The 22,568-nt window shown below is 36.4% G+C and overlaps 1 protein-coding gene across 1 annotated transcript; it reads right to left on the minus strand.

Moving 5' to 3' along the window:
• Positions 1–310: 310 nt before the first annotated feature.
• LOC142351706 (sodium/potassium-transporting ATPase subunit alpha-like) lies at positions 311–22,340 on the minus strand. Its single transcript, XM_075403850.1, has 3 exons — positions 22,320–22,340; positions 21,468–21,703; positions 311–583 (listed from the first exon to the last, which is right to left on the minus strand). The coding sequence occupies exons 1-3, from the start codon at positions 22,338–22,340 to the stop codon at positions 463–465; spliced, it is 378 nt and encodes a 125-aa protein (XP_075259965.1). The 3' UTR covers positions 311–462.
• Between the last annotated feature and the right edge of the window lie 228 nt (positions 22,341–22,568).

The following is a 22,568-nucleotide window of genomic DNA, read 5'->3' on the forward strand; positions in this document are numbered from 1 at the left end:
ATGAGGTAAATTTGCATGATACACGAGATAACTATGGCATAATCACGCAGTGGGCTTTTTGCTTTAGCTGTTCTTTTTATCGACTTTTAGATATCACACCAAGAACCAGTAGTTCTGCAAAATGAATCATAACGAAAACTTAAAAGATTTTTGTCCCTTCTATGGTCACCTTTCACACGCTTTTGTACATACCTTCTAGAAAATGTCAACCAAGTATCAGATTATTCCATTAATACTTAAATTCGACACAGCTTCAGTTCGCTTGGGGCGCGGCAACACAAGAACTGCTAGAAAAAAACAACAACGCTCTTTGATAACTTCAAGTTAGTCCTGTAAAACTTCAACCAATCTTGGTTTCTGATATTTTGTTTGTTGGTGGTACAATTCGGAATTTAAAGTCCTGCAACTTGAATTGAAAATTCACTGCTTAAGTTTGCGTATCTTCAAAAAGTTTAAGAGATGTTAGTAGTAGGTTTCTCGCTCGATCCACCCTCCGGGATTCTTGCGTAGGATGTACCTGCGTGTCTCGTCAAAACACCAGATGAATATGGAAAAGGGGAGAGCCGGAAACCACCACCAGAAGCTAAAACATAAATAAACAAACAAAAATAACAACTAACTGAAGTAGAACGACTAAACAAGCGGAGCACGAAGTATTGAATTGAAACTTGAAAAAATAGCTTCGTATGACAAGAGTTAGCTCTGCTCTTTCCACGGGGTCGATATGTGACCGGGTTTAAGCCGACAATTTTGAAAGAAATGCGCTGATTGTGCTGAACTTATGTAGGAATATGCTTAATGTGATGAAAGTTTAGATTTAGGCGCTGAATGTGCTGAATATAAATATTTTCAGCACTTGTCAACGCATTTTATACATGATTTTATCACATTTTTCAGCTCATCTCTTATAAAACGTCCTTGGCTTTCATTGCAGCCTTTAATTACTATGCAGATTATAATAAATTCTGTGATAAATCAAGTCAAACACTGATTAGAGTCAAAGGACTGTTTGGTCACAAAACACAAAAAAAATACTAAAAGTGATTAAAAGGAATCTTGGAATCGTGGGCCTTATCTGATCCGTTTGGTGTATCGCTTTTTCACTCCTATTTGTTTAACTTCCTATCGTTTCATCCCAATTATTTCACGCCTCTATAATTTTATCCCTATAACATTTCATCTCGAAATTCACACCTATTTTGAGTCCTTTATATAGATGGTACTATTAATTTTGTTTAAAAAATGTTTGGTCATGACTTGCGGGCTGTAACTATGCCGCAGTGGCTCATGCATTTTGAAACGAAACCCTGAAAACCAATTATTGTGCCGACCCCCACTTTAGTGGGGAGGAGGAACTATATACTCAACTGGGTTTTTTTTTGTTCAGTCAATTTTGGACGATCGATATATTCATCGGAGAGAACTGTGAGTGGTATCATTGAAAAGCCCGTTCAGCGTAGAATACCAAGTTAAAAAGATTTTTTAGATTTTCGTTTTTTACAGGGAGCTATCGAGGTTTGAAGTTTTGTGAACATTCGTCTGTTTTTGTTCACATTTTCAGTAATTTTTGCTAAAATTTGGCACAATTTCGCTAATATAGTTCAAAATAAGTTAAAATTTTTAACGGCATAGTGTTGTTTTTACCGTTAGAGATAGAGGAGCATTGCTGAATTGTTTGATTGATGGTTTTTTGGCTGAAATTTTAGATAAAATTTTCAAAATTCAAACTTTTTTCGTCAAAAATGGCACAAAGCATGCATTTTTGGTCCACTTCGTTAAAGTTTGCCAGACTTAGTAACTTAGAAACCTTAAAACAGACGCCCTGATCTCAAAAAGAGCTCTAGTTGCAATTAGGTGCCGTATGAAATTTTTCTGGAATTAAAACTTTGCCATTTTTTGCAGGTTTGTCTCGATAATTATATAAAATCCGTCGTTCTTATTATTAATATTTGAAGAACTCCACGCAACATTTGGTCTAATTCGCAAACACTTGGAACACTTGGTCGGTTTGCTGAGTGGGCGACAAAATCAGTGAGAGTTTCGACAATATCATGGATTCTTAGAATCAGAGACTTTTTGGTTTTTATTTCGATGCTGCCTTTTTTCAAAAAAATTTGCTTTTGTTTTTTTTAATGTAAAATACTGACAAAATTTGTTATTCACGGCTCCGTTAATGATCGCTCTTATTTACATAAATGTGAGGCCGAATGTAGATTTAGTTTTCTTTCAGAGAACCAAAGAGTTTTTATAGCTTTCAGGAAGAGTTTTAGTAAAATTTAACTGAATTCTTGTCTTTTGCCTTCAATTGTTATTCTTTTGGCAGTCCAAATTTTAAGTTTAACCACTCAAAGATCTAAATTCCTTCCTTTAAGAGGTGCAAATGGCCTTTTTCTAATCATTCGGTTGCTACCTAATGTCTCTTATGTTAATGATTGTTTTTGTTTTAGGGAAATTTCTGTGATTTTTTGAACTTGTCAATTGTTTATAATATTTTAGTCAACATTTTGTTTATTCTTAGTAAGTACAGGTCGATCTCTTCTCCGCATAGAAGACAAACAAATTTGTGGCTAATTGTTTTAACAGAAGGTTTTTTTGCTTTTGGTACTATCAGTTTTCATTCAAAATTTTCTGATTTTTCTGCATAATTTCCCATTTTTGCTGTTGTTCTTGTTTCTTTTGTAAATTGTAACGTTATATAACAATCTAACTGAAAAAAACTTAACAAAGTTTGAGACTGAACAACTTTTTGTTTTCATAACATATGGTTTCGAGGGCTGCGACACCGTTCTCTTGCAGAAATTGGTAGAGTTTTTTTTATTTTGCCCTTTCTTTGTTGTTAATTTTTGTTGTCATATGCCAAATATTGTGTAATTAAAGGTCTCAGTGGCCAGATTTAGATAATCAAATGAACTTAGTAACTGATACCGGTAAATAGCTAATGATTGTTTTGACTTTCGAATTAAATTTCTAAAAAAGTAATAATATTCTTCAACTTATCCCATTTTGTTCTGGTTTGCGTTTTTTTCGTATTATACAATGCTGTATCATTTTCGTAAATTGGCTTCATTATTTACAGCTCTTTTAAATGTTTTTAAACGTTTTAAATGATGTCTTCAGAGATTACACAATTTGTTTCAGAAGAATTTTGTGAAGTTCAGATACTTTTCAGTTTTTGTGGTTCTTTTTGTTGTCATTTTGTGAGAGTCGTTTTACAAAACGATGTTATGGTGGTCAAAGGAGACGCAATTGAAGATGTTATATTCTTATGGGTTAATATCTTATAAATTTAATGTTTTCAAAACTGTGGATTCGTAAAGTTGTTTGTGAAAATTATTAGTTCAGCTTGTATTTAATGTTATTTTATAATCTTATGATTTAGTCTCATTAATAACAGTCGCATTAATTTTCCGAGTACTTACAAGACAAACTGTCTACTCTTTTAGTCTAAAGCTTTTGATGGCTATGAATTTTGAAAATATTTGTTTTTAATTAAAAAAAAAAAGAGATAGATTTTTGAGATCTGCCAATTTTAATTCTGTTAAATTGTAGCTTAGCATCTCCATACACAATTCACATCATTAATCTATTGAAATACAATTTACTCTTCATAACGGTTTTATTTTCCTCAAATGGTCTTTCTTCTTTGAACAACCAGTTTTCATAATACCAATTTTCGTGATTTTTGCATATTTGCCATTTTTTTTAGGTTTTTGTTCTCTTTTCACAGTATCACAATAATGGCCGTCATTTGTTTTACAAATTTTGTTGCCTTAAAAAAAGCAAAGGCAGATTTTTATTGTTTATAGTGATCAGCTTATTATTTAATTGATTGGGGGGACATCGCTTTCGTGCATAAATTTTTTTCGTGCAAAATTTTAGGTTTTTGCCTGTACTTGTCGTTTTTTTGTAGTTGTATGACATATCCTGGATAATGAAAGGCCTCAATTGCTCTCTATTGAGGCATAGAAGACTCTCTGAATGATTTCATTTGATGCGTAATGTTTCTAATCAGTTCGAATTTAATTCTTTTTTTTAAAAAAGCAATGTCTTAATAGACTTTGCTCCTTTTGCTTATTTCTAGTCGATTTGTTGCCAAGTCGCATTGAGGAAAAGTCCCATATTTTGTGCCAAAAAAGTGCCGGTTAATCTCCCCAGTATAAATTTTATCTGATGCCATTTTGATTTGGTTATTAGTGGTTTTCAAAAAATGGACGAGGAATTTTGGTCGTAATTAATATTTGTAACTATTTGATTTTTATTGCCGTCTTTTCTGGTAGTCATATTATGGTAACCACAGCTCTCATAAACCCTCTATAGTAGATTGTTTTATTCTTTTAGTAGTTTGTTGAACGATATGTTGATATGTAAATTTTTTTTATCTCTTCCTCATTTGGTAGACAATTAAATGAAAAATGTAGATGAGCGGGGTCGGAACTTAATGTGCGAACGCACATTACCGAGCCTCCTTGTTTGGATTATATTATTCGCTTAATAATGAGAAAAGATAGTTGTAATATGTTGGTTGCTAAATTGTGGGATGAATTGATAGAGGGGTGGGATGAAATGGGTTTGAATTATCCTGAATTAAATGAACTGGGTTGAAAAGAAGTAGAACCAGTTCGTTTCGATCGTTTTTCCTTTCTTTTCATTGCTAAGAATGCTTTGATGTTGTCTCTTCGACATTTAAGCAATTTTTGCCGTTGTTTGACTCCATTAAAAAGGAAAGCACAATACGTGAGAGGAAAAGGAATAAAATATCCACAATCATTTTTTTAACGGGAAAAATGTGATAAAAATGATCAAACATCAACATATGAAAAGCAAACACAAATGTGAAAACTGATAAAAAATAAGTTTTGATGGTTTCAATATTATATTTCCCGAAGAGGTTCAGTTAAATTGTAGATATCGGTGTTAAAAAAAGCTGGTTACGAAAATAGTTACGTGCTTACAGAAATAGCTAGCTGGTTACTAAGGACATCCGTAGTATTCTCTATCCACCTCTAGGCAAAAAAAAATCTAAAAGGTGCTACATATTATTGTCTTGGAGACATTGGGAGCATAACTTGACGTAATTTTTGAAATTTAGAGAAACAAGGATGCTCGTTAATGTGCGTTTGCATATGATGTTCCAACCCGAGCTCATCTACATTTTTGACTTAATTGTCAACCTAATGATGAGATAATTAAAAATAGATATTTGAGTTTTAAACAAATCGTTACAAAACCGAACTACTAATTCAATTGCAAAATACCATGCCTAATTACAGCGCTAACAAGATCTGCCGATAAACAGTCTACGAGAAAAAAATCAAACCCCAAAATAAGCAAAAACAAAAATTTGTTCAGCAAATGTGCTAAAAGAAGAGAAAAGGAAACACAAATATTGAACACTCAAAAAATTTTATGAAAACGCATATTGACCAACATACAAAAACATGGGTTACGATATAATATCATTGAGAAAATAATTTTTGAATTACAAGAAATTGGATGGAACCTCTCAATGATTAGATTATTACAAGCTGACGGAAAGAATAAAAACTGAAAAGTATTAAAAACAAGTTTGAGAACGAACAATATCGTAAACTTTAAAAACTATTCGCTATAAACTGAGAGCCTTGAGCAAAATCATTCATTCAATCCTCAACTGGAAACCAATGAGACCAGTCAGCATTTTACGACTACATGAAGAATTAAAAGGGCAAAAAAAGCAAATTCAAAAAAAGTTGAGAAAAAGAAGCTTCAAAGCCAGTAAGTAAACTATTGATAAAAAGTTTTACTAGTCTCATACAAATTTTTAGCAGTAAGGGGGTTCTTCTTTTGATAACAATATGACTTCAAAAAATCATTAAGTATAAACAAATATAATAAAACCATCAAATTTTTGAGAAAACCCGGTACATCAACAACGTTAAACTCAAAAGCTTACAACGGAAGACAAACAATAAGCTAAATTATGCCTCAATGTGAAGGCAAGGATGTTTGTCAGTCATAAATTATCAAGAGAACACTACAATAAGTCTTATGATTATGAAAACAATATCAAATACGTGCAAAAACCAAAATTTCAGAAGTGCGAGAAGAAGGTGCCCAAGTGATTTAAACCACAAGCGTTTCTCTGAAAACTTTATCTATGATCCATTGGACGTCTCCTACAAGCCAACGGAAATTATCAATATTAGGAAAAGGAAATAAGATTTCAAAAGAAACCAAAATTACAATAAAAATCTGAATTTTTTCTTGAAATTATGATAACTCGTGGCATTGAAGTCATAAAACCATTAATAAGCAGATAGAACCGCTTGCTAATTTACTTTGACTATACGGTGGACGAGCTTCTTAATGATACACAATTCACATTTCTCTATGGCGAATATATCGATCGGCCCGTCCAGTACTGCTGCCAGAGTGACAACTTTGAAAATAAGTAACTAGTTCTCCAATGATTCAGCTATTTCAGTATGCTAAAATTTGATCTTGTTTTTGTTTCTATAGTTTGGGAATTAGGTATACGCATGAGAATATGAATGAATCATAACAAAAACTTGAAAAATAGACTAATTTCCGTTCTTTGGACACTTTTCACACGCTTTTGTACATAGCTTCTAGAAAATGTCAACCAAGTTTCAGATTTTTCTATTAATATTTGAATTCAACACATCTTCATTTCGCTTGGGGCGCGGAAACTTAAGAAATGCCGGAAAAAAACTAAAAAGCTCCTGATATCTTCAAGATAGTCCAGTAAAACTTCAACCAATCTTAGTTTCTGATATTTTGTTCGTTGGTGGTACTATTCGGAATTTAAAGTCTTGCAACTTGAAATAAAAATTCAATTCAATTTTAAACTTATGAGTGCCGTCAGAATTTTACAGTAAAATAGGGAAAAAACAACAGGCAAAAACTGCAAATTCAAATAAAATTCAATAGAGAAAATTTTCAGAGCCATTCAAAATTTAAGTTTTCAATTAAAAAAATCTATATTTAAACAAATGTTTAATAGTAATAGGATTCTTCTTTTTTCAAACAATTTGACTTCAGAACTCAACAAATATGAACAAATGCTTTAAAACTAGGAAGCTTTTTAAGAAAACCCGTAGTATCAACGACTTTAATTTGAATGGCTTTCAACAGAAGCAAATAAATACGCTACGTTCTGCCTCGATGGGACAACAAGGATATTTGTGTTCCACAATTCATCAACAAGACGTTACAATAAGTCATTGGCAATGAAAAAACAAAAACATCAGGCAAAATCCAAAAAATCAGTAAAAAGTGCAAGAAGAAAGTGTCGGAGCCATTTATACCACAAATTTTTCTCTGAAAATTTTACCTATGATCCATTGAACGCCGTCTCTAAGCGACTGAGAACTACCAATTTTAGGATAATGTTAAAAAATTTCAAAGTGAACCAAAATTGCAAAAAAATATCCAACAATTAAAAAAATTATGAAAACTCGCGGCATCGAAGTCATAAAACCAAGAGTGAGAAGATAAAACTGCAATCCAGATTCATTTTCGTTGCAGCAGAAAAGTTGGAGGTCTTGTTAATACTGAGGCTGACTTACAGTTCACGAAAACAAATTTATGATTGGTTTATGTCCAAAAGATTTCTAAAAAATTTTTTAAAGTCTTAACAGCAAATAATTGCAAGATTTTTCAACGGAAGAAAAAAAACACACTACCTTACGCCTCGATGGGAAGACATGAATCTTTGTAATCAGTGTTCTATCTACAAGACATCACAGTAAGTCCTATGATTATGAAAACAATGACGAACGCAGGCAAAAACAAAAAAAATGCAGCAGAGATCTGAGAAAAAGTAATCTTTTCATTCAAACCGTAATCTTTTCTCTGAAAGCTTTATCTATAATGGGATAAGATTTTTCAAAAGAAAAAATTACAAAAAAAATAGAAATTTTTTTGAAAATTACGAAAACTCGTGTTATCGAAGTCATAGAACCAATATTTAGCAGATGAAACCTTTTAACAGATTAATTTTGGTTGCAGTAGAAAAGATTGGGGTTCTGTCATTACTGAGACTGACTAAATAATCATGAGAATTAGATTAATATGCGTCAATCGAATAATAATAATTTTGAAATCTTTTTTTCAAGTCTTGACAGCCCTTTGCTGTCCACTCAAAGCGCTATATAGGTTTACCTATTGGACATTAGAAAACTGATTGAACTTTTATTTGGCATGTCTATGCAATAGGACTCCCAGAATATTAGTAAAAAGAAAATCAAAATTCAAATGATTGATGGCTTGAAAATAATTTTTTTGTCCATTGGGTATCATTTGACTGTAAGTGAGGTTTGCATTAATGGAACCTCGATATGAAAATGAGAAATCTCTAACTGACTATTAAACAATAATAAACAGGAAAAGTTTTTTAAAAAAACAGCTGTCAAATTGAAATCGAGTCTTTTTTATAGAAAATTTCCTCATGAGACCACATCTAGCCTTTTTATCGTTTTACTGGTAACACTAAATTGTTGCCTTTTGTAGCATGAAATGTAATTTTTAAATAATATTTTTTAGAAAAGCCTTAATTTGAACTAAAATTGCGCTAAATTGAGCAAAATCTGGCTAAAAGTGAACAAAATACCACATGTTCACACAAAAATTTAATTCTCGATAACTCCTCGAAAAAAAAGATTTTAAAAAAAAATCGTTTTTATTTCGAATTCTTCGCTGGACGAGCTTTTAATTGACACTACTCACATTTCTCTACGATGAATATATCGATTGGCCAAAATTGTCTGAACAAAAAAACCCATTTGAGTATATAGTTCCTCCCCCCACAAGTTGGGTCGGAACAAATATTTTCGAGTTTCATCATATTCTTTGAAAATGAACGTGGAGTGCAGCCCTGGATGGTCACCTTCATCTGTTTTTAAACTACATGAAAATAAAAAGGACTGCCAAAAATCAAATAAAGAAAAATAGTTGAAAATTATTACATGAAATTTTTGTGCATCTTAGGAGAAATTGTTTTTTTCACTTCTCTGCAGACAAAAATTCCTGTCCTTTTTTTTGAAAAAAAATGCAGATTTTTAAAAGATTTTTTGATGTACAACTGTTGACAATGGCTACCCTTAAAAACTTTTTTTCGAAGCTATCCATAATAGAAATATGCTAACATTTTGCGAGCGCGGGTTTTACCAGAATACAGTTGATCTAAATGAAAAAACTTTTTTTTTCATTTCTCTCAGTTTGTTTGTCTTCAAAACTCTATCAAAACTAAATGTCGACTCTTTTCAAAAATGTACTGCAACTAGATGCCTAATTGAGGTGGTGGCGTTGGAGACGGTATGAGGAGGGGTAGTTTGTGCAGTAGAGTGGGGTCTCAAAGGAGCGTCGTGATTAAGTCTTAAAATAGGGTGGGGTCGGTGGAATGGAGTCCGGGACTCTCGACCTGATTTTCTAAAAGAAAGACTTGTGTTTAACTTAAAAAGTATCTGGTGTTTCGCTGAACCTAATGATTTGCCCCTTGAAATTTTTTTTAGTAGAGGAGTCTCACCTCACCAGAATAACACGCTGGATTTTTCATTGACCCAAAGATTAGCGATTGAGTTCTTGATCAAATTAATGAGAAATTTGGTAAAATTAAAAATTGATCAATTTGGCCGCACGAAAGAATCATTAGTTTAGGAGGGGACCATTCTCCATCAAATTGTTTGTAACATTTGTAGGAATGGAAAATTAAACTTAAGCGTTTTTCGGAAAAGAACCGAATCAATACTGACCTTGAATTATTCCCAACACAAAAGCGAATTCTAAAATTGAAATTGTACAAAGATAATAATGGTGAAGAAATTTAAACTGATGAGAACGGTTGAATAAGTAAATATTGACTCTGATAAAGATTATATCATAGATTGAACACCAAAATTCTCTCCCACGTAATATTGGATTAGAAACCCAAATTAGGAGCCTAGGTTATCAAAGTCATGAAAGACCTTCTGAAAACTTTTCCCAAAAAGGTAATTTTCGCACAAAGATTCGGAACATTTGGTAAAAATAGAACATTTGGTTCGGAACATTTGGTAAAAGTAACATTTGGTAAAAACTATCATAACCAAACATAGATAAGTAGTATATAAACACCGCTCAATTTTAGCCAATTTTTGTAACCAAAATCAGTCTGAAAAAAAAATATTGTCGTGATAATCCGAATTGCGGAGTAAATTTTATTAGACGAAAGAGTTAACAGATCTCTGTCGTGGTACTGAAAATTGTAATAATTGTTTGAACTAGTATACTGTGGTAATTATACTTTTCGTTAAATTAACTTTGCAATTTTTCAACTAATTTCTCTTTTTAGGCTTTTTCTTAATACTTAGTAGAGCTTAAACTGTTATTTAGTAGGTATTTGCTTAACACTTCGATACTTGGCACGCATAGGCATTTGTAGCTAGTTGTTCTGAAGGAACCATAGCCTGTAATAATTAGGACTGGGTAAGACTTAATCGTTTCTTTCAGTTTTCTGTGAATCAACAGCGTAATTGTACAACTTTAGTAACTTCACAATACATATCTAAGGATCTGAAATCATACTCAATCTAGCTTCAATTTATTGGATTCAAAATAGTTTGGTGACTAGTAAAGTAGTAATCAACCAATCAATAATTAGGTTAAGTTAGGTTAACGAACTGGAGGACAGCATCGAATCCCGGACATCATCAAGACGATTGATTTCTGAGAGTATTAATTGTCCAAGCTCCTTCTAGGAGACCGCATAGTGAAGCCAATCTGAGGGTAGGCCTGCCTGCTCGTAGAAGACTTGGCAAGTTAAGTTAACCCATGTAGTATGGAATGGTGAACCAAATAGACAATTAAAATGGTCTGCAGTAACCTGAAGTACCTGATGGGCAATGTCTTAACGTTCCATCAAGTTGGTTAATACTCGTCTGGTTGGGTTGCGGAATGAATACCGACAAGCTCTTCACGTCATCTACTATTTGTTTTAAGTATATTGGTTGATCGATGAATTAGAAAGTGAATTGAGGACCTGGTATAATTCTCAATCTTAGAGTCACCAATTCATTTCATTTGGTAAAACACTTCTTAGAAGCTAAAATATCATATAACATAGAGAGGCATTACAATTATATTCTAATAGCATCATTATTATTGGCAATTGTCTACAGTTCTATAGCGCCTGAAAATACTTTCTTTAGGACTTGAACGGAGGGCCTGGTATAACCCTTTAGTCTAGTTAAAATTAGAAGGTTTGTGAAGTTACTATCCAGTCCAGTAGTTTTCTCTAAAGATAGATTCTAGGAACAATTGTGGAATTGTGAATAGGGTAAAACCTCCACCCTAAATATTCAGATTCTATATTCGCGACCACAGAGGGATTCTTCTGATTAGAAGGCGGTTTTGCATTTTACAAAAAAACGAAAAATTAAAAATTGAGAGAACCGATGAATTAGATCTTTGGAATACGTTCCAAAGGTAAAACTCATCTCTATATATTTTTTTCCGTGTCATTTGGTTTTACATGGAAAATTACTTCAATTACCAAAAATGAACAACGCACCAAACAACCAGCAACAGCAACAACAGATCCCGGCGAACAATCAGCAGCAAATATTCGGAGCACAACCCCTTCTCACCCCCCTCCGATACCCTAGCCGCGACTTCGAGAGTTTCGAAAGATGAGTTCGACACTTCGAATCCATGTCAAATGCCAATAATTGGGATGACCAGAGACAACGCGAGGTCCTACCCACGTGTTTAAACAGTTATGCGTTAGATGAGTATTACATTCTCCCCAATCATTACTTTCAACAAGTGCAAGGAAATCCAGCGAGAGTTCTGAACGCTCTTAGCAACAGAATCGGCGACTTTCCGCAGGAGTGCCCGCACCGAATTCAAAAATCTTCATCAATTGGAATCAGAGTCAATCCAAGAGTTCTCAAGGCGAGTTCGTATGTTAGGAGAGGCATCCAATGCTCATCTTGATGTTGCGGGACGACAGAAAGCTAACAAAGATGCCTTTATGAACGGACTGCTGGACAGCGAAATCAGATATACACTCCTGAAGAAAGAACCGGGAAGCTTCAATGCAGCTACACAACGGGCAATTGCTCTAGACGCCATCAGTAAAGCGGAATCCAGTCGACTGCGGGGACCAAGAAACGGGCATGTGAGATGGACAAAGGGTGAACAAGATCATGATGAGTCAGTAACAGCTGACTTTAGAGCACTTAACACCAGTCTGTCATTGGGTTTCAATCAAATGATCGAGTTTTAGACCAGAAGCTTCAATAAGATGCTAGAGCAGCAAGAGCGACATACACAGATCATGGAGAAGATTCTTGAGAACCAAACAATATTTCTATCCGAATCAAGTCAACCCAAATTTCAGAGTAGAAGTCCGGGAAGACCGGAAGGCTTTCGAACCAGAACGTCTGCGATGCAGTGCTATAATTGCCGCGATTTTGGGCACTTGTCAAATCAGTGTCCACAGAATGGAACAATACAACCGGGTATATCCGCAAACTTGGACACCGATAGACAACCGATCGTAAAAAGCATTTTACAGAGAGCGAACTCAGAGCAAGTGAGCAGTATCAACAAAGTTCAAGCCGAAGCAGTCTTTGGACCTACAGTCTACGTGATGGTTGATTTTGACGGACGAAAACACAAAGCGTTAGTGGATACTGGGAGCAATGTGTACATTCCATCAGAAAAAACTTGCTCAAAGTACGAACAGCGTTCCAAACTCAGACCATTTCGAGAACAAGTTCTTTTTGCCACCAATAATCCTTTCAAAATACTTGGCGTTTTCACTGGCGAAATAACGTTCGACAACGGGGTTAAAGTTTAAGCCGATCTCTTGGTGACCCCAAACACAGACATGCCTTTGATACTTGGAACCCAGGTGATGGAGGAGAATAAAGTATCAATAGAGGTCCATTCTAAGCAGCTGAAGATGGAGAAAGAAAGCAATGTTGTAAATTTGCAATTTGCCTATAAACCTGAAGTCCCCAGGCACGTACATCTTTGTGAGACGGAAGCAGAATCCGGTCCTGATCATATCAAAACAACGGAAGAAACACAGCACGGGGTATCTGCAGAAACAAACCTAATCCTATCATGCGATGAAGAGTTAGAACAGATTTGTTCTTTAGCAATTCCAGACATTATCCAACAAACAGACGACAGAAGAACACTGCTACGAGAATTCACAGATGTGTTTGCAATGAACGACAACGAACTTGGACAGACACACTTGGTTCACATGAAATTTACACAGGTGATACGCTGCCCATCAAGCTTGCACCCCATAGACTTGCACCTGGAAAGATCACTGTGGTTAAGAAGGAGATTGAGGACATGCTGGCACGAAACATTATCCGACCATCAAACAGCCCGTACAGTGAACCAATCGTTCTCGTTACCAAGAAGGATGGGAGCAATCGAATGTGCAGAGACTTCAGACAACTAAATGAAGTGACAAAGAAAGACGCTTTTCCCCTTCCGCGAATTGACCGGATACTGGATCATCTTCACGGAGCAACAATTTTCTCAAGCCTCGACCTAGACTCTGGATATTGGCAAGTCCCATTAGCTGAGAGTGCTATACCAAAAACTGCGTTCTTCACTCCCGATGGTGGACACCACGAGTACCTCAGATTTCCATTTGGACTTTGCAATGCACCGGGAACCTTCCAGCAACTTATGACAAGCATCTCCAATGAAGATCTCTTCTCATTTGTCCTCATCTTCTTGGTGCGGTTGTTCTGACGTTCTGGTGTTTAGTAAGAATGTGGAGGAACACGAAAAACGCATGCGCCTCGTTTTTCACGCTCTTCGCCAGGCCAATCTTAAACTCAAACCCAAGAAATGTCGCCTCTTTCAAAAATCCGTAACCTATCTAGGATACAAATTGAGCCCAGAGGGAATTGCATCAGATGAAAACAAACTCAATGCAGTACGGGAATGGAAACGACCAGAAAACGTTACCGAAGTGATGTCTTTTCTTGGATTTTGCAGTTACTACAGACGTTTCATCAAAGGCTGTGTTGGGATAGCGAAATCTCTTCACCACATAACAAAATGCACAGCCGTTTCACTTGGAACCCTGAATGCCATAATGCGTTCGAGAAGTTGAAAGAGGTTTTGGACTACATCTGGACTACAACTCTCCTTTTATCGTGGACACGGATGCAAGTGACAACAGTCTAGGGGCAGTACTCTCGAATATTGTCGATGGAGTAGAATACCCAGTGGCTTTCGCCAGCAGAGTTTTGACGCCAGCAGAATGTCGTAACTCAATAACAAAAAGATAAGCATTAGCAGTCATTCAGGCGATGAAATGGTTTAAGCCTTACATTTGGGGAACTCAATTTGTTCTCATAACAGATCATGCATCGCTACAGTGGTCATTTAGACAAAACAATGACGGGATGATATTCAGGATGCTTCAAAGACTGCAAGAATTCGATTTTCAAGTAGTACATAGACCAGGAGACAAGCACGGGAAGGCATATGGATTGTCAAGACAGTGTAGCACCACACCTGAGCTAACTGAAGCTGAGAGACTGATTATGTTTGGAAGTTGCCCATCAGCTAACTCTATGAAAGACGCCCTCGGAATAATTAATTTAGTTACAGCCGAGGACGCGAACGAACCAATGACTATCCATTTTCAAGAAGACGCAAATTCACTTAGGCTGGCTCAAAGAACCGATCCCTGCTTACGTCTCATCTTGCAATGGGCAAACGCTGAGAAACATCCAGACCAAAATCCGCTGAGAGACTTAAAAATCAAGAAGGCAAACGCAATAGCACAAGGAGAAGATGCAGGAGCGATTTGGGGTCTCTGGGAACAGATGGAACTGACTGATGGCATGCTATACAGGAAGAGGCAAGTGGTTGAAAGCAATACAACCCAAAAACAACTTGTAGCAACCGCAGGGACTCAGAGAGACAGTTTTGGAACAACTTCACAATTCAAAGATCAGTGGAAGCCATTTTGCTTTTCAAAAGACCTTGGACAGGGCAAGACAGAAGTTTTGTTGGCCAAATATGAAAAAAGACATTGGACGAAAATGTGAGAACTGCACCCTGTGTCAAGCACGAATTACCACTGGAAAGAAAAGAATAGCCCCTCTCCGGACAATCAACGTTGGGATCCGATTCAGCAAAAAGGAAGCAGATATCCTGGGACCTGTTACCCGAGCAACGGCAAGCGGTGCAAAATACATACTCGTATTGACAGACTATTTCACGAAATACGTGGCTTGCGTTCCCTTAGAAAGAACTACGGCCGAATATGTTGCTAAAGCAATTGTGGAGAACTGGGTTTTGACGTTTGGAGCACCTGATTGCCTTCACACCGATCAAGGAGCACTTTCTACAGCGAACTACTACTAGAAGTGTGCAAAATTTTTGGAATAGGGAAGACAAGAACATCTCCCATCTCCATATCACCCGCAGGGAAATGGCATGGTAGAACGTCACAACAGAGTTGTTGCGGATGTTATTTCCAAATACTGCGCAAACAATCCAAGTAGCTGGGATCAAATGATTCCCTATCTCAACTTCGTCTATAATACGACCGTACACAAAACAACAGGACAGACTCCATTCTCACTTGTGTTTGGACAAGAATGCAAATACCCGATTGACCTGCTACTCCCGAAAGCACCTGGTCACGAAATTGTTAACTATGGATTCACAAGATGGCTCAATGAACAGTTCAGGGAAGCACATATGAATGCCAGAGAGACACTTGTCTACAGACAAGGAAGACAAAAAGATTTGTACCAGAAAAACGCTTTTGCAGAGGAACTAAAGCCAGGAGAGAAAGTTTGGCTTTTCGCAGCCCAAATAGCAAAATCAAGGAAGTTTTTTTTTCCCTGGATTGGACCATATAACACAATCGAAAGGACCTCAGAAGTCAACTATAAAATCTCAAAAGACACAAACTCCAAGAAATGGCAGATAGTCCACTACAATTGATTGAAGCCTGTGAAGAAGGAAGACGACTTACCCAGAATGGAAGCAAGATCATCTCATCGGGAGAAATGGCCAAGCCACCAAAATACGTATGACCAAGAAGTTCACATTGAAGAAAACAACCAAACTTTCACCCCAGGAATTACATCAAAAGACCCAAACAAGAGAGTCCCTTCAAATGGATGGACGAGAATGAAGAATTTTTCTACGATCTCTTTGCAGAGCGAGAACACTCAACTAAAAGGACCACTAAGACTAACATACCAGCAGAACCGATCACTCCGGAACAAGACAAAACACAAGAGAACCAGACCCATTTTGTAACACCAGCCAAAAAGATTGACTCTACACCACTGGCCCAACGACCACACAAGTCAAAAATTGTCTTGAGGGACCTCAGTGAAACACAGTCAACACCTGCAAGCGCCACGAGGTAAATGTGCAAATCAAAAACCTTTGCAGAACTTTTGGGAACCAAAACTGACGAAAAAGTAAACTCCATCGCTAAAATACGAGAAAGACGCGCAGTGAAGTACCCAAAACGATTCGGAACCGACGACGGATGAAAAGAAGAATATATATATATGTGTATATATATATATATATATATATATATATATATATATATATAAAAATGTGTGTTTAAAAAATAAAAAAATAAAAAAGAAACTTGATTAAGTTTCTCTACATAGCATTGCCTAAAAAAATTGTAAAGATTAAAAGATGAGCCGAAATTTTTATTAAAGATGGGGACGATCATAAAACATATTTAAATAACACCAAAAAAATTATTTTGCAAGTTAATATATCTCCGGTATTATGAAGAGAGTTAATTAGCTCATATAAATTTCAGCGAATTGGGGGGAATTATTAGAGAATGTAGCACTCTTTCTAATACAGAAAAAATGCAATCTAGGTTTAGCGCAGTAATTAATCATAATAATGTTTAGATGTAAAATTTTCTGATATTTATATTAATACTTGCGGTGCGACAGCAAACAGCGGAGAGTGCACGAACTACTGCGCATGTTCTGTTTCAACCTCAAACTCCAGTTTCATTGGCCGACTCATATCTGACTGTGGATATCGCAGTCCCACTTCCAAAGCTGTTGAACGTGGATCTCCGACCAATTTATAAATTCTATTCAATACTTCAATTGGAACAGAAAACATGGAAGAGCTCCCAGTTTTGCAACAACCCAAAAATAAGCGCACTATTACAGCACCACTTTGACGGAATAATCTCATCTATTCAGATAGAATAAGAAAAAAAAGAGAAAGAGAGGACAAAGATTTCCAAAGAAGTAGCATCTTTTGTAAACCAGACTATCACTCTTCAAGGACAGAGACGATCACCACTGTGGTTTGCAATGGGAGCTAAGACGGCGATAACTTTAGAACCCTTACAGGAAAAAGCAGGCTGTAGACTACTCTCAAATTTTGGTCTGTGCGAAAGTTCTAAGCGGAAGATGGAACAATTGGAAGGACGATTGCACAATTTGGAATCAAGAATGGTTCACCTGCACAACGATGAAATAGAGTCTATTCAAGTTATAGCCAGCAGTAGTTTAAAGCTTCATGAAGACACACGAAAAGTGCTAAACTACTCAGAGAATAACTTTGAGATTCTGCAAACAAACCTGGAGTTGCTTCAAAAAACAATGGAAGAAATAGAACAAGCACAAGCCTGTGATCATCGAAGGTCTGATGTTTTTATGTATGCCTTTCGCGCCCAAAGTGCAATTAACAACGTATCATGGACACTCAATGCTATGCACAGCGAGTTACAAGTACAAACACTATATTTGACGGAACAGAGAAACATGTTTATTACAAGCATTGGAGTGCTATCCAAGGGAATACTGCCAGCATCACTAGTACCCTACGAGGATTTACGGAAAATAATTACAACTCTGAAGCTGAGAGATAAAAAGTGTTCTATAACATACGACCACTCAAGTTTACTTTATAGCCTGCCCTTAGTGAGAAATGTTTTTTCCAATCCACATGGACTGTTAATCACATCGGAGGTGCCAGTATACAGTGGTGAACCAATTCACGATGCCTACAAAGCAGTCCCTCTGCCAAAACCAATCAAGAACACAACGACGGCCGCAACTCTAAAATTAGAAAAAAACTATTTGATCGTATCAAATCGAGAAGAAAGCTATGCCGAAATGAAGAATGAGGAACATCTGTATTGTTTGGGGACACAATTGCTGATACTTTGCACCAAGCCGGTAGCGTTGGTGAGCGCGCAAGATCAACTCTGCTTGACTTCATTCCTATGCAATCACGAGGTAGCTGCTTTGAAGACTTGCACACGAGCAGTAACCGAATTGCCAATTTTACCGACAGCAATCTATCTTGGGAACCCTATGTACCTCCTCAACGCGACAGACGATCAACAATTTTTTATAACATAACGTACAGTGGGGGCAGAAAGTTTTCAAACCGTGTACCAGCCTGTAAGAGTTTCCTAGTACACCCCCCTGCGATGATAAACTGGTTCACCCGAAGAATGGACTGGTCATGTTGCCCGATCCAGCATATTGTCTTCAACACAGTGGACTAATAACAACAATCACAACTCCCGAACTTTTATACAAAGGATACCACTTTCAACATCTCGAGCATTCCAGCGGTCACTCCTACAGAAAAGAGTCGGAATTTGATGTTGCATAAGATCAGATCGGCACTCAAAGATGTCCCCACGCTTGATGTCACGCCTGAATTAGTCAGTGAGATGGTAGACAAAACCCATCAACAACCCTTTGAGGAAAACAACTTCAAACAACCTTTCGTCATGAGTCAACACTGCACACATTTAAAGAGCTGGCTGGTTTGCTTGGTTTCTCCTTATGGTGCCTTGCATTTGTCCTTTTGGCTGTCGGGGCAGCGATGGAGTGTTACAAGTCCAAAACAATACAAAACATATTCACAATTTGTCCAACGATGATCAACGAGAAATCGGAACTGACATGCAGTTTGAAGAGACTAAACTTAGTTGAGAGAATGCGAAATGAGGAGACAAACGCTGATTAAAAAAACTGTCGTACCAACATATGGTGATGGTGCTCTTATAAATTTTTACGTTATACAAATTTGTACTATTCAGGAGAATAGTATAGTCCGGATGGGTGGAATATAGGAATGGAAAGTTAAACTTAAGCTTTTTTTCGGAAAAGAACCAAATCAATACTGACCTTGAATTATTCCCAAAACGAAAGCGAATTCTAAAATTGAAATTGTACAAAGATAATAATGGTGAAGAAATTGAAAATGATGAGAACAGTTGAATCAGTAAATATTGACTCTGATAAAGATTATATCATAGATTGAACACCAAAATTCTCTCCCACGTAATATTGGATTAGAAACCCAAATTAGGGGCCTAGTTTATCAAAGTCATGATTGACCTTCTGAAAACTTTTCCCAAAAATGTTTTTTTCACACAAAGATTCGGAACATTTGTTAAAAATAGGACTAAACTATCATAACCAAACATAGATAAGTAGTATATACACCCGGCTCAGTTTTAGCCAACTTTTGTAACCAGAATCAGTATGAAAACAATTATATTGTCGTGATAATCCGAATTGCGTAGTAAATTTTATTAGACGAGTGAGTTAACAGATCTCTGTCGTGGTACTGAAAATTGTAATAATTGTTTGAACTACTATACTGTGGTAACTATACTTTTCGTTAAACTAACGTAGCAAATTTTCAACTACTTTCTCTTTTTAGACCTTTTCTTATAACTTTGTAGAGCTTAAACTGTTATCTAGTAGGTATTTGCTAAACGCTTCGGTAATTGGCACTCATAGGCATTTGTAACTAGTTGTTCTGAATTGTAACCATTTGTAACCATAGCCTGTAATAGTTAGGACTGGGTAAGACTTAATCGTTTCTTTCGGTTTTCTGTGAATCAACAGCGTAATTGTACAGCTTTAGTAACTTCACAATACATCTCTAAGGATCTGAAATCATACTCAATCTAGCTTCAATTTATTGGATTCAAAATAGTTTGGTGACTAGTAAAGTAGTAATCAACCAATCAATAATTAGGTTAAGTTAGGTTAACGAACTGGAGGACAGCATCGAATCCCGGACATCATCAAGACGATTGATTTCTGAGAGTATTAATTGCCCAAGCTCCTTCTAGGAGACCGCATAGTGAAGCCACTCTGAGGGTAGGCCTGCCTGCTCGTAGAAGACTTGGCAATTTAAGTTAACCCATGTAGTATGGAATGGTGAACCAAATAGACAATTAAAAAGGTCTGCAGTAACCTGAAGTACCTGATGGGCAATGTCTTAACGTTCCATCAAGTTGGTTAATACTCGTCTGGTTGGGTTGTGGAATGAATACCGACGAGCTCTTCACGTCATCTACTATTTGTTTTAAGTATATTGGTTGATCGATGAATTAGAAAGTGAATTGAGGACCTGGTATAATTCTCAATCTTAGAGTCACCAATTCATTTCATTTGGTAAAACACTTCTTAGAAGCTAAAATATCATATAACATAGAGAGGCATTACAATTATATTGTAATAGCATCATTATTATTGGCAATTGTCTACAGTTCTATAGCGCCTGAAAATACTTTCTTTAGGACTTGAACGGAGGGCCTGGTATAACCCTTTAGTCTAGTTAAAAGTAGAAGGTTTGTGAAGTTACTATCCAGTCCAGTAGTTTTCTCTAAAGATAGATTCTAGGAACAATTGTGGAATTGTGAATAGGGTAAAACCTCCACCCTAAATATTCAGATTCTATAACATTGGAAAGGACTTGGACCAATTTTTCCATCCTTTTTTCCTAATTTTTTTCTTATTTTCGATAATTTTTATACATAATTTGAGATATTTCCGAAGGAAAAGTTTTCCAGATTTTAAAAAAGAATCAGACTTAAAACTTTGCTTTGCTTTGCTCATACAAATACTATATAGCAATATTAAGAGCGCGCTTTGGTTTCATCAGGGGCGGGTCCGAGCGCATATTATTCTGATCAGAGGAGGTGTTAGAGCGCACAATAGTCTGATCAGAGGAGGTGTTCGAGCGCACAATAGTCTGATCAGAGGAGGTGTTCGAGCGCACAATAGTCTGATCAGAGGAGGTGTTCGAGCGCACAATAGTCTGATCAGAGGAGGTGTTCGAGCGCACAATAGTCTGATCAGAGGAGGTGTTCGAGCGCACATTAGTCTGATCAGAGGAGGTGTTCGAGCGCACAATAGTCTGATCAGAAGAGGTGTTCGAGCGCACATTAGTCTGATCAGAGGAGGTGTTCGAGCGCACAATAGTCTGATCAGAGGAGGTGTTCGAGCGCACAATAGTCTGATCACAGGTCACTTCGGTCTGGGACGGTCTGATAAGTGACGGTGCTTGTCTGGACCTCAAAGCCTGGGGTTTTTGAGACTTTTCAGTGGTCAAGATTGAAATCAGGACGTGTATCCAACTGAAACACGCAGAGCATTTTTGGTAATACTTACTGCAGTGACTGCATTCTAAGTGCACTTTCCAACCCAGGACAGTAAGACAGGAATATACAGAGTGCGGTTTCGAACACCATTCCAGCTAGGAGGACTTGGTTGCAAAGGAGACCCTGAGTGAAGAGACAGTTCCTTCTGGTCTTGGATATGATGAGGTCTGCCCACTGTACCACAACTATACTCGTGAAGAAGGCTGTCTGGCATGTGTACTCCAGTTTCTTACGCTGCTCATACGACTGAAAAATAAGACGTAGAAAGAGGAGCTCCAGAACGCGCCAGCGAATGAATCTGTCTGATATCTGGACAGATTTACTTTACACTACAAGCTTTTCGTTGATTATTTTTTGTTTCTTTCGGTGAAGTTTTGCTTATGCGGACAAAGAAAAAATTCATCGTTGAACAAAATGGTAGACAACAAGATCAGCAGACCATTTTTATCTGTACAATTGAAAACGTTTTTAGAAACTATTTTTCGAAAAATTTCGGCTATAATTCGTTAAAAAGTCCGTCGGAATGGCATTTTTTGTTTAAAATTTTATCTATTAAATTAAAGACAAATTGTTAAGGCAAAAGTGTTTCAAAATTCTCCTAATAATGGTTTTCGAAACTTTTTTGGAGGAAAAAGTTTGTTTTTGATGTACATTTAAAATTTAGCCTTTGACAGTTTGCTTATTGGTTAATTTATGAAATTCATCTCAAAATAATTTGCAGAAGAATTACAGAAAAAAGTTGTGCAATATTGGAGCGTCACCATTTTGTTTTTCCAGCTGAGCTACAAAAAGCCCCTATTGCTTCAAAAATGGTAAAAGTTAGAGACAAAAATTGAAAAAAGGTGGGCAAAAAAATACTTACTTTATTGTTAGATTCAATCATATTGAAGTTAGATATTTGTTAGTTTCAAACATATCAACTTAATTGTAAGACAAATGATAAATAAGAACTTGGACCACACGCTATAATTTAAAAGCCCACGTTGAGGTGTTTCAATTTTCAGTATCTCGCTGAAACATCTTAAATGGAACGGGGGAAAAAGTGCTACACGCCAATTGAACTAAATAAAAAAAGCTATGATTGCACAGAATTCTGCTCAAAGTCTTAAAA

This window comes from Convolutriloba macropyga, chromosome 13 (assembly GCF_964194025.1).
Source record: "Convolutriloba macropyga chromosome 13, txConMacr16.3, whole genome shotgun sequence".
NCBI classification, from domain to species: domain Eukaryota; kingdom Metazoa; phylum Xenacoelomorpha; order Acoela; family Convolutidae; genus Convolutriloba; species Convolutriloba macropyga.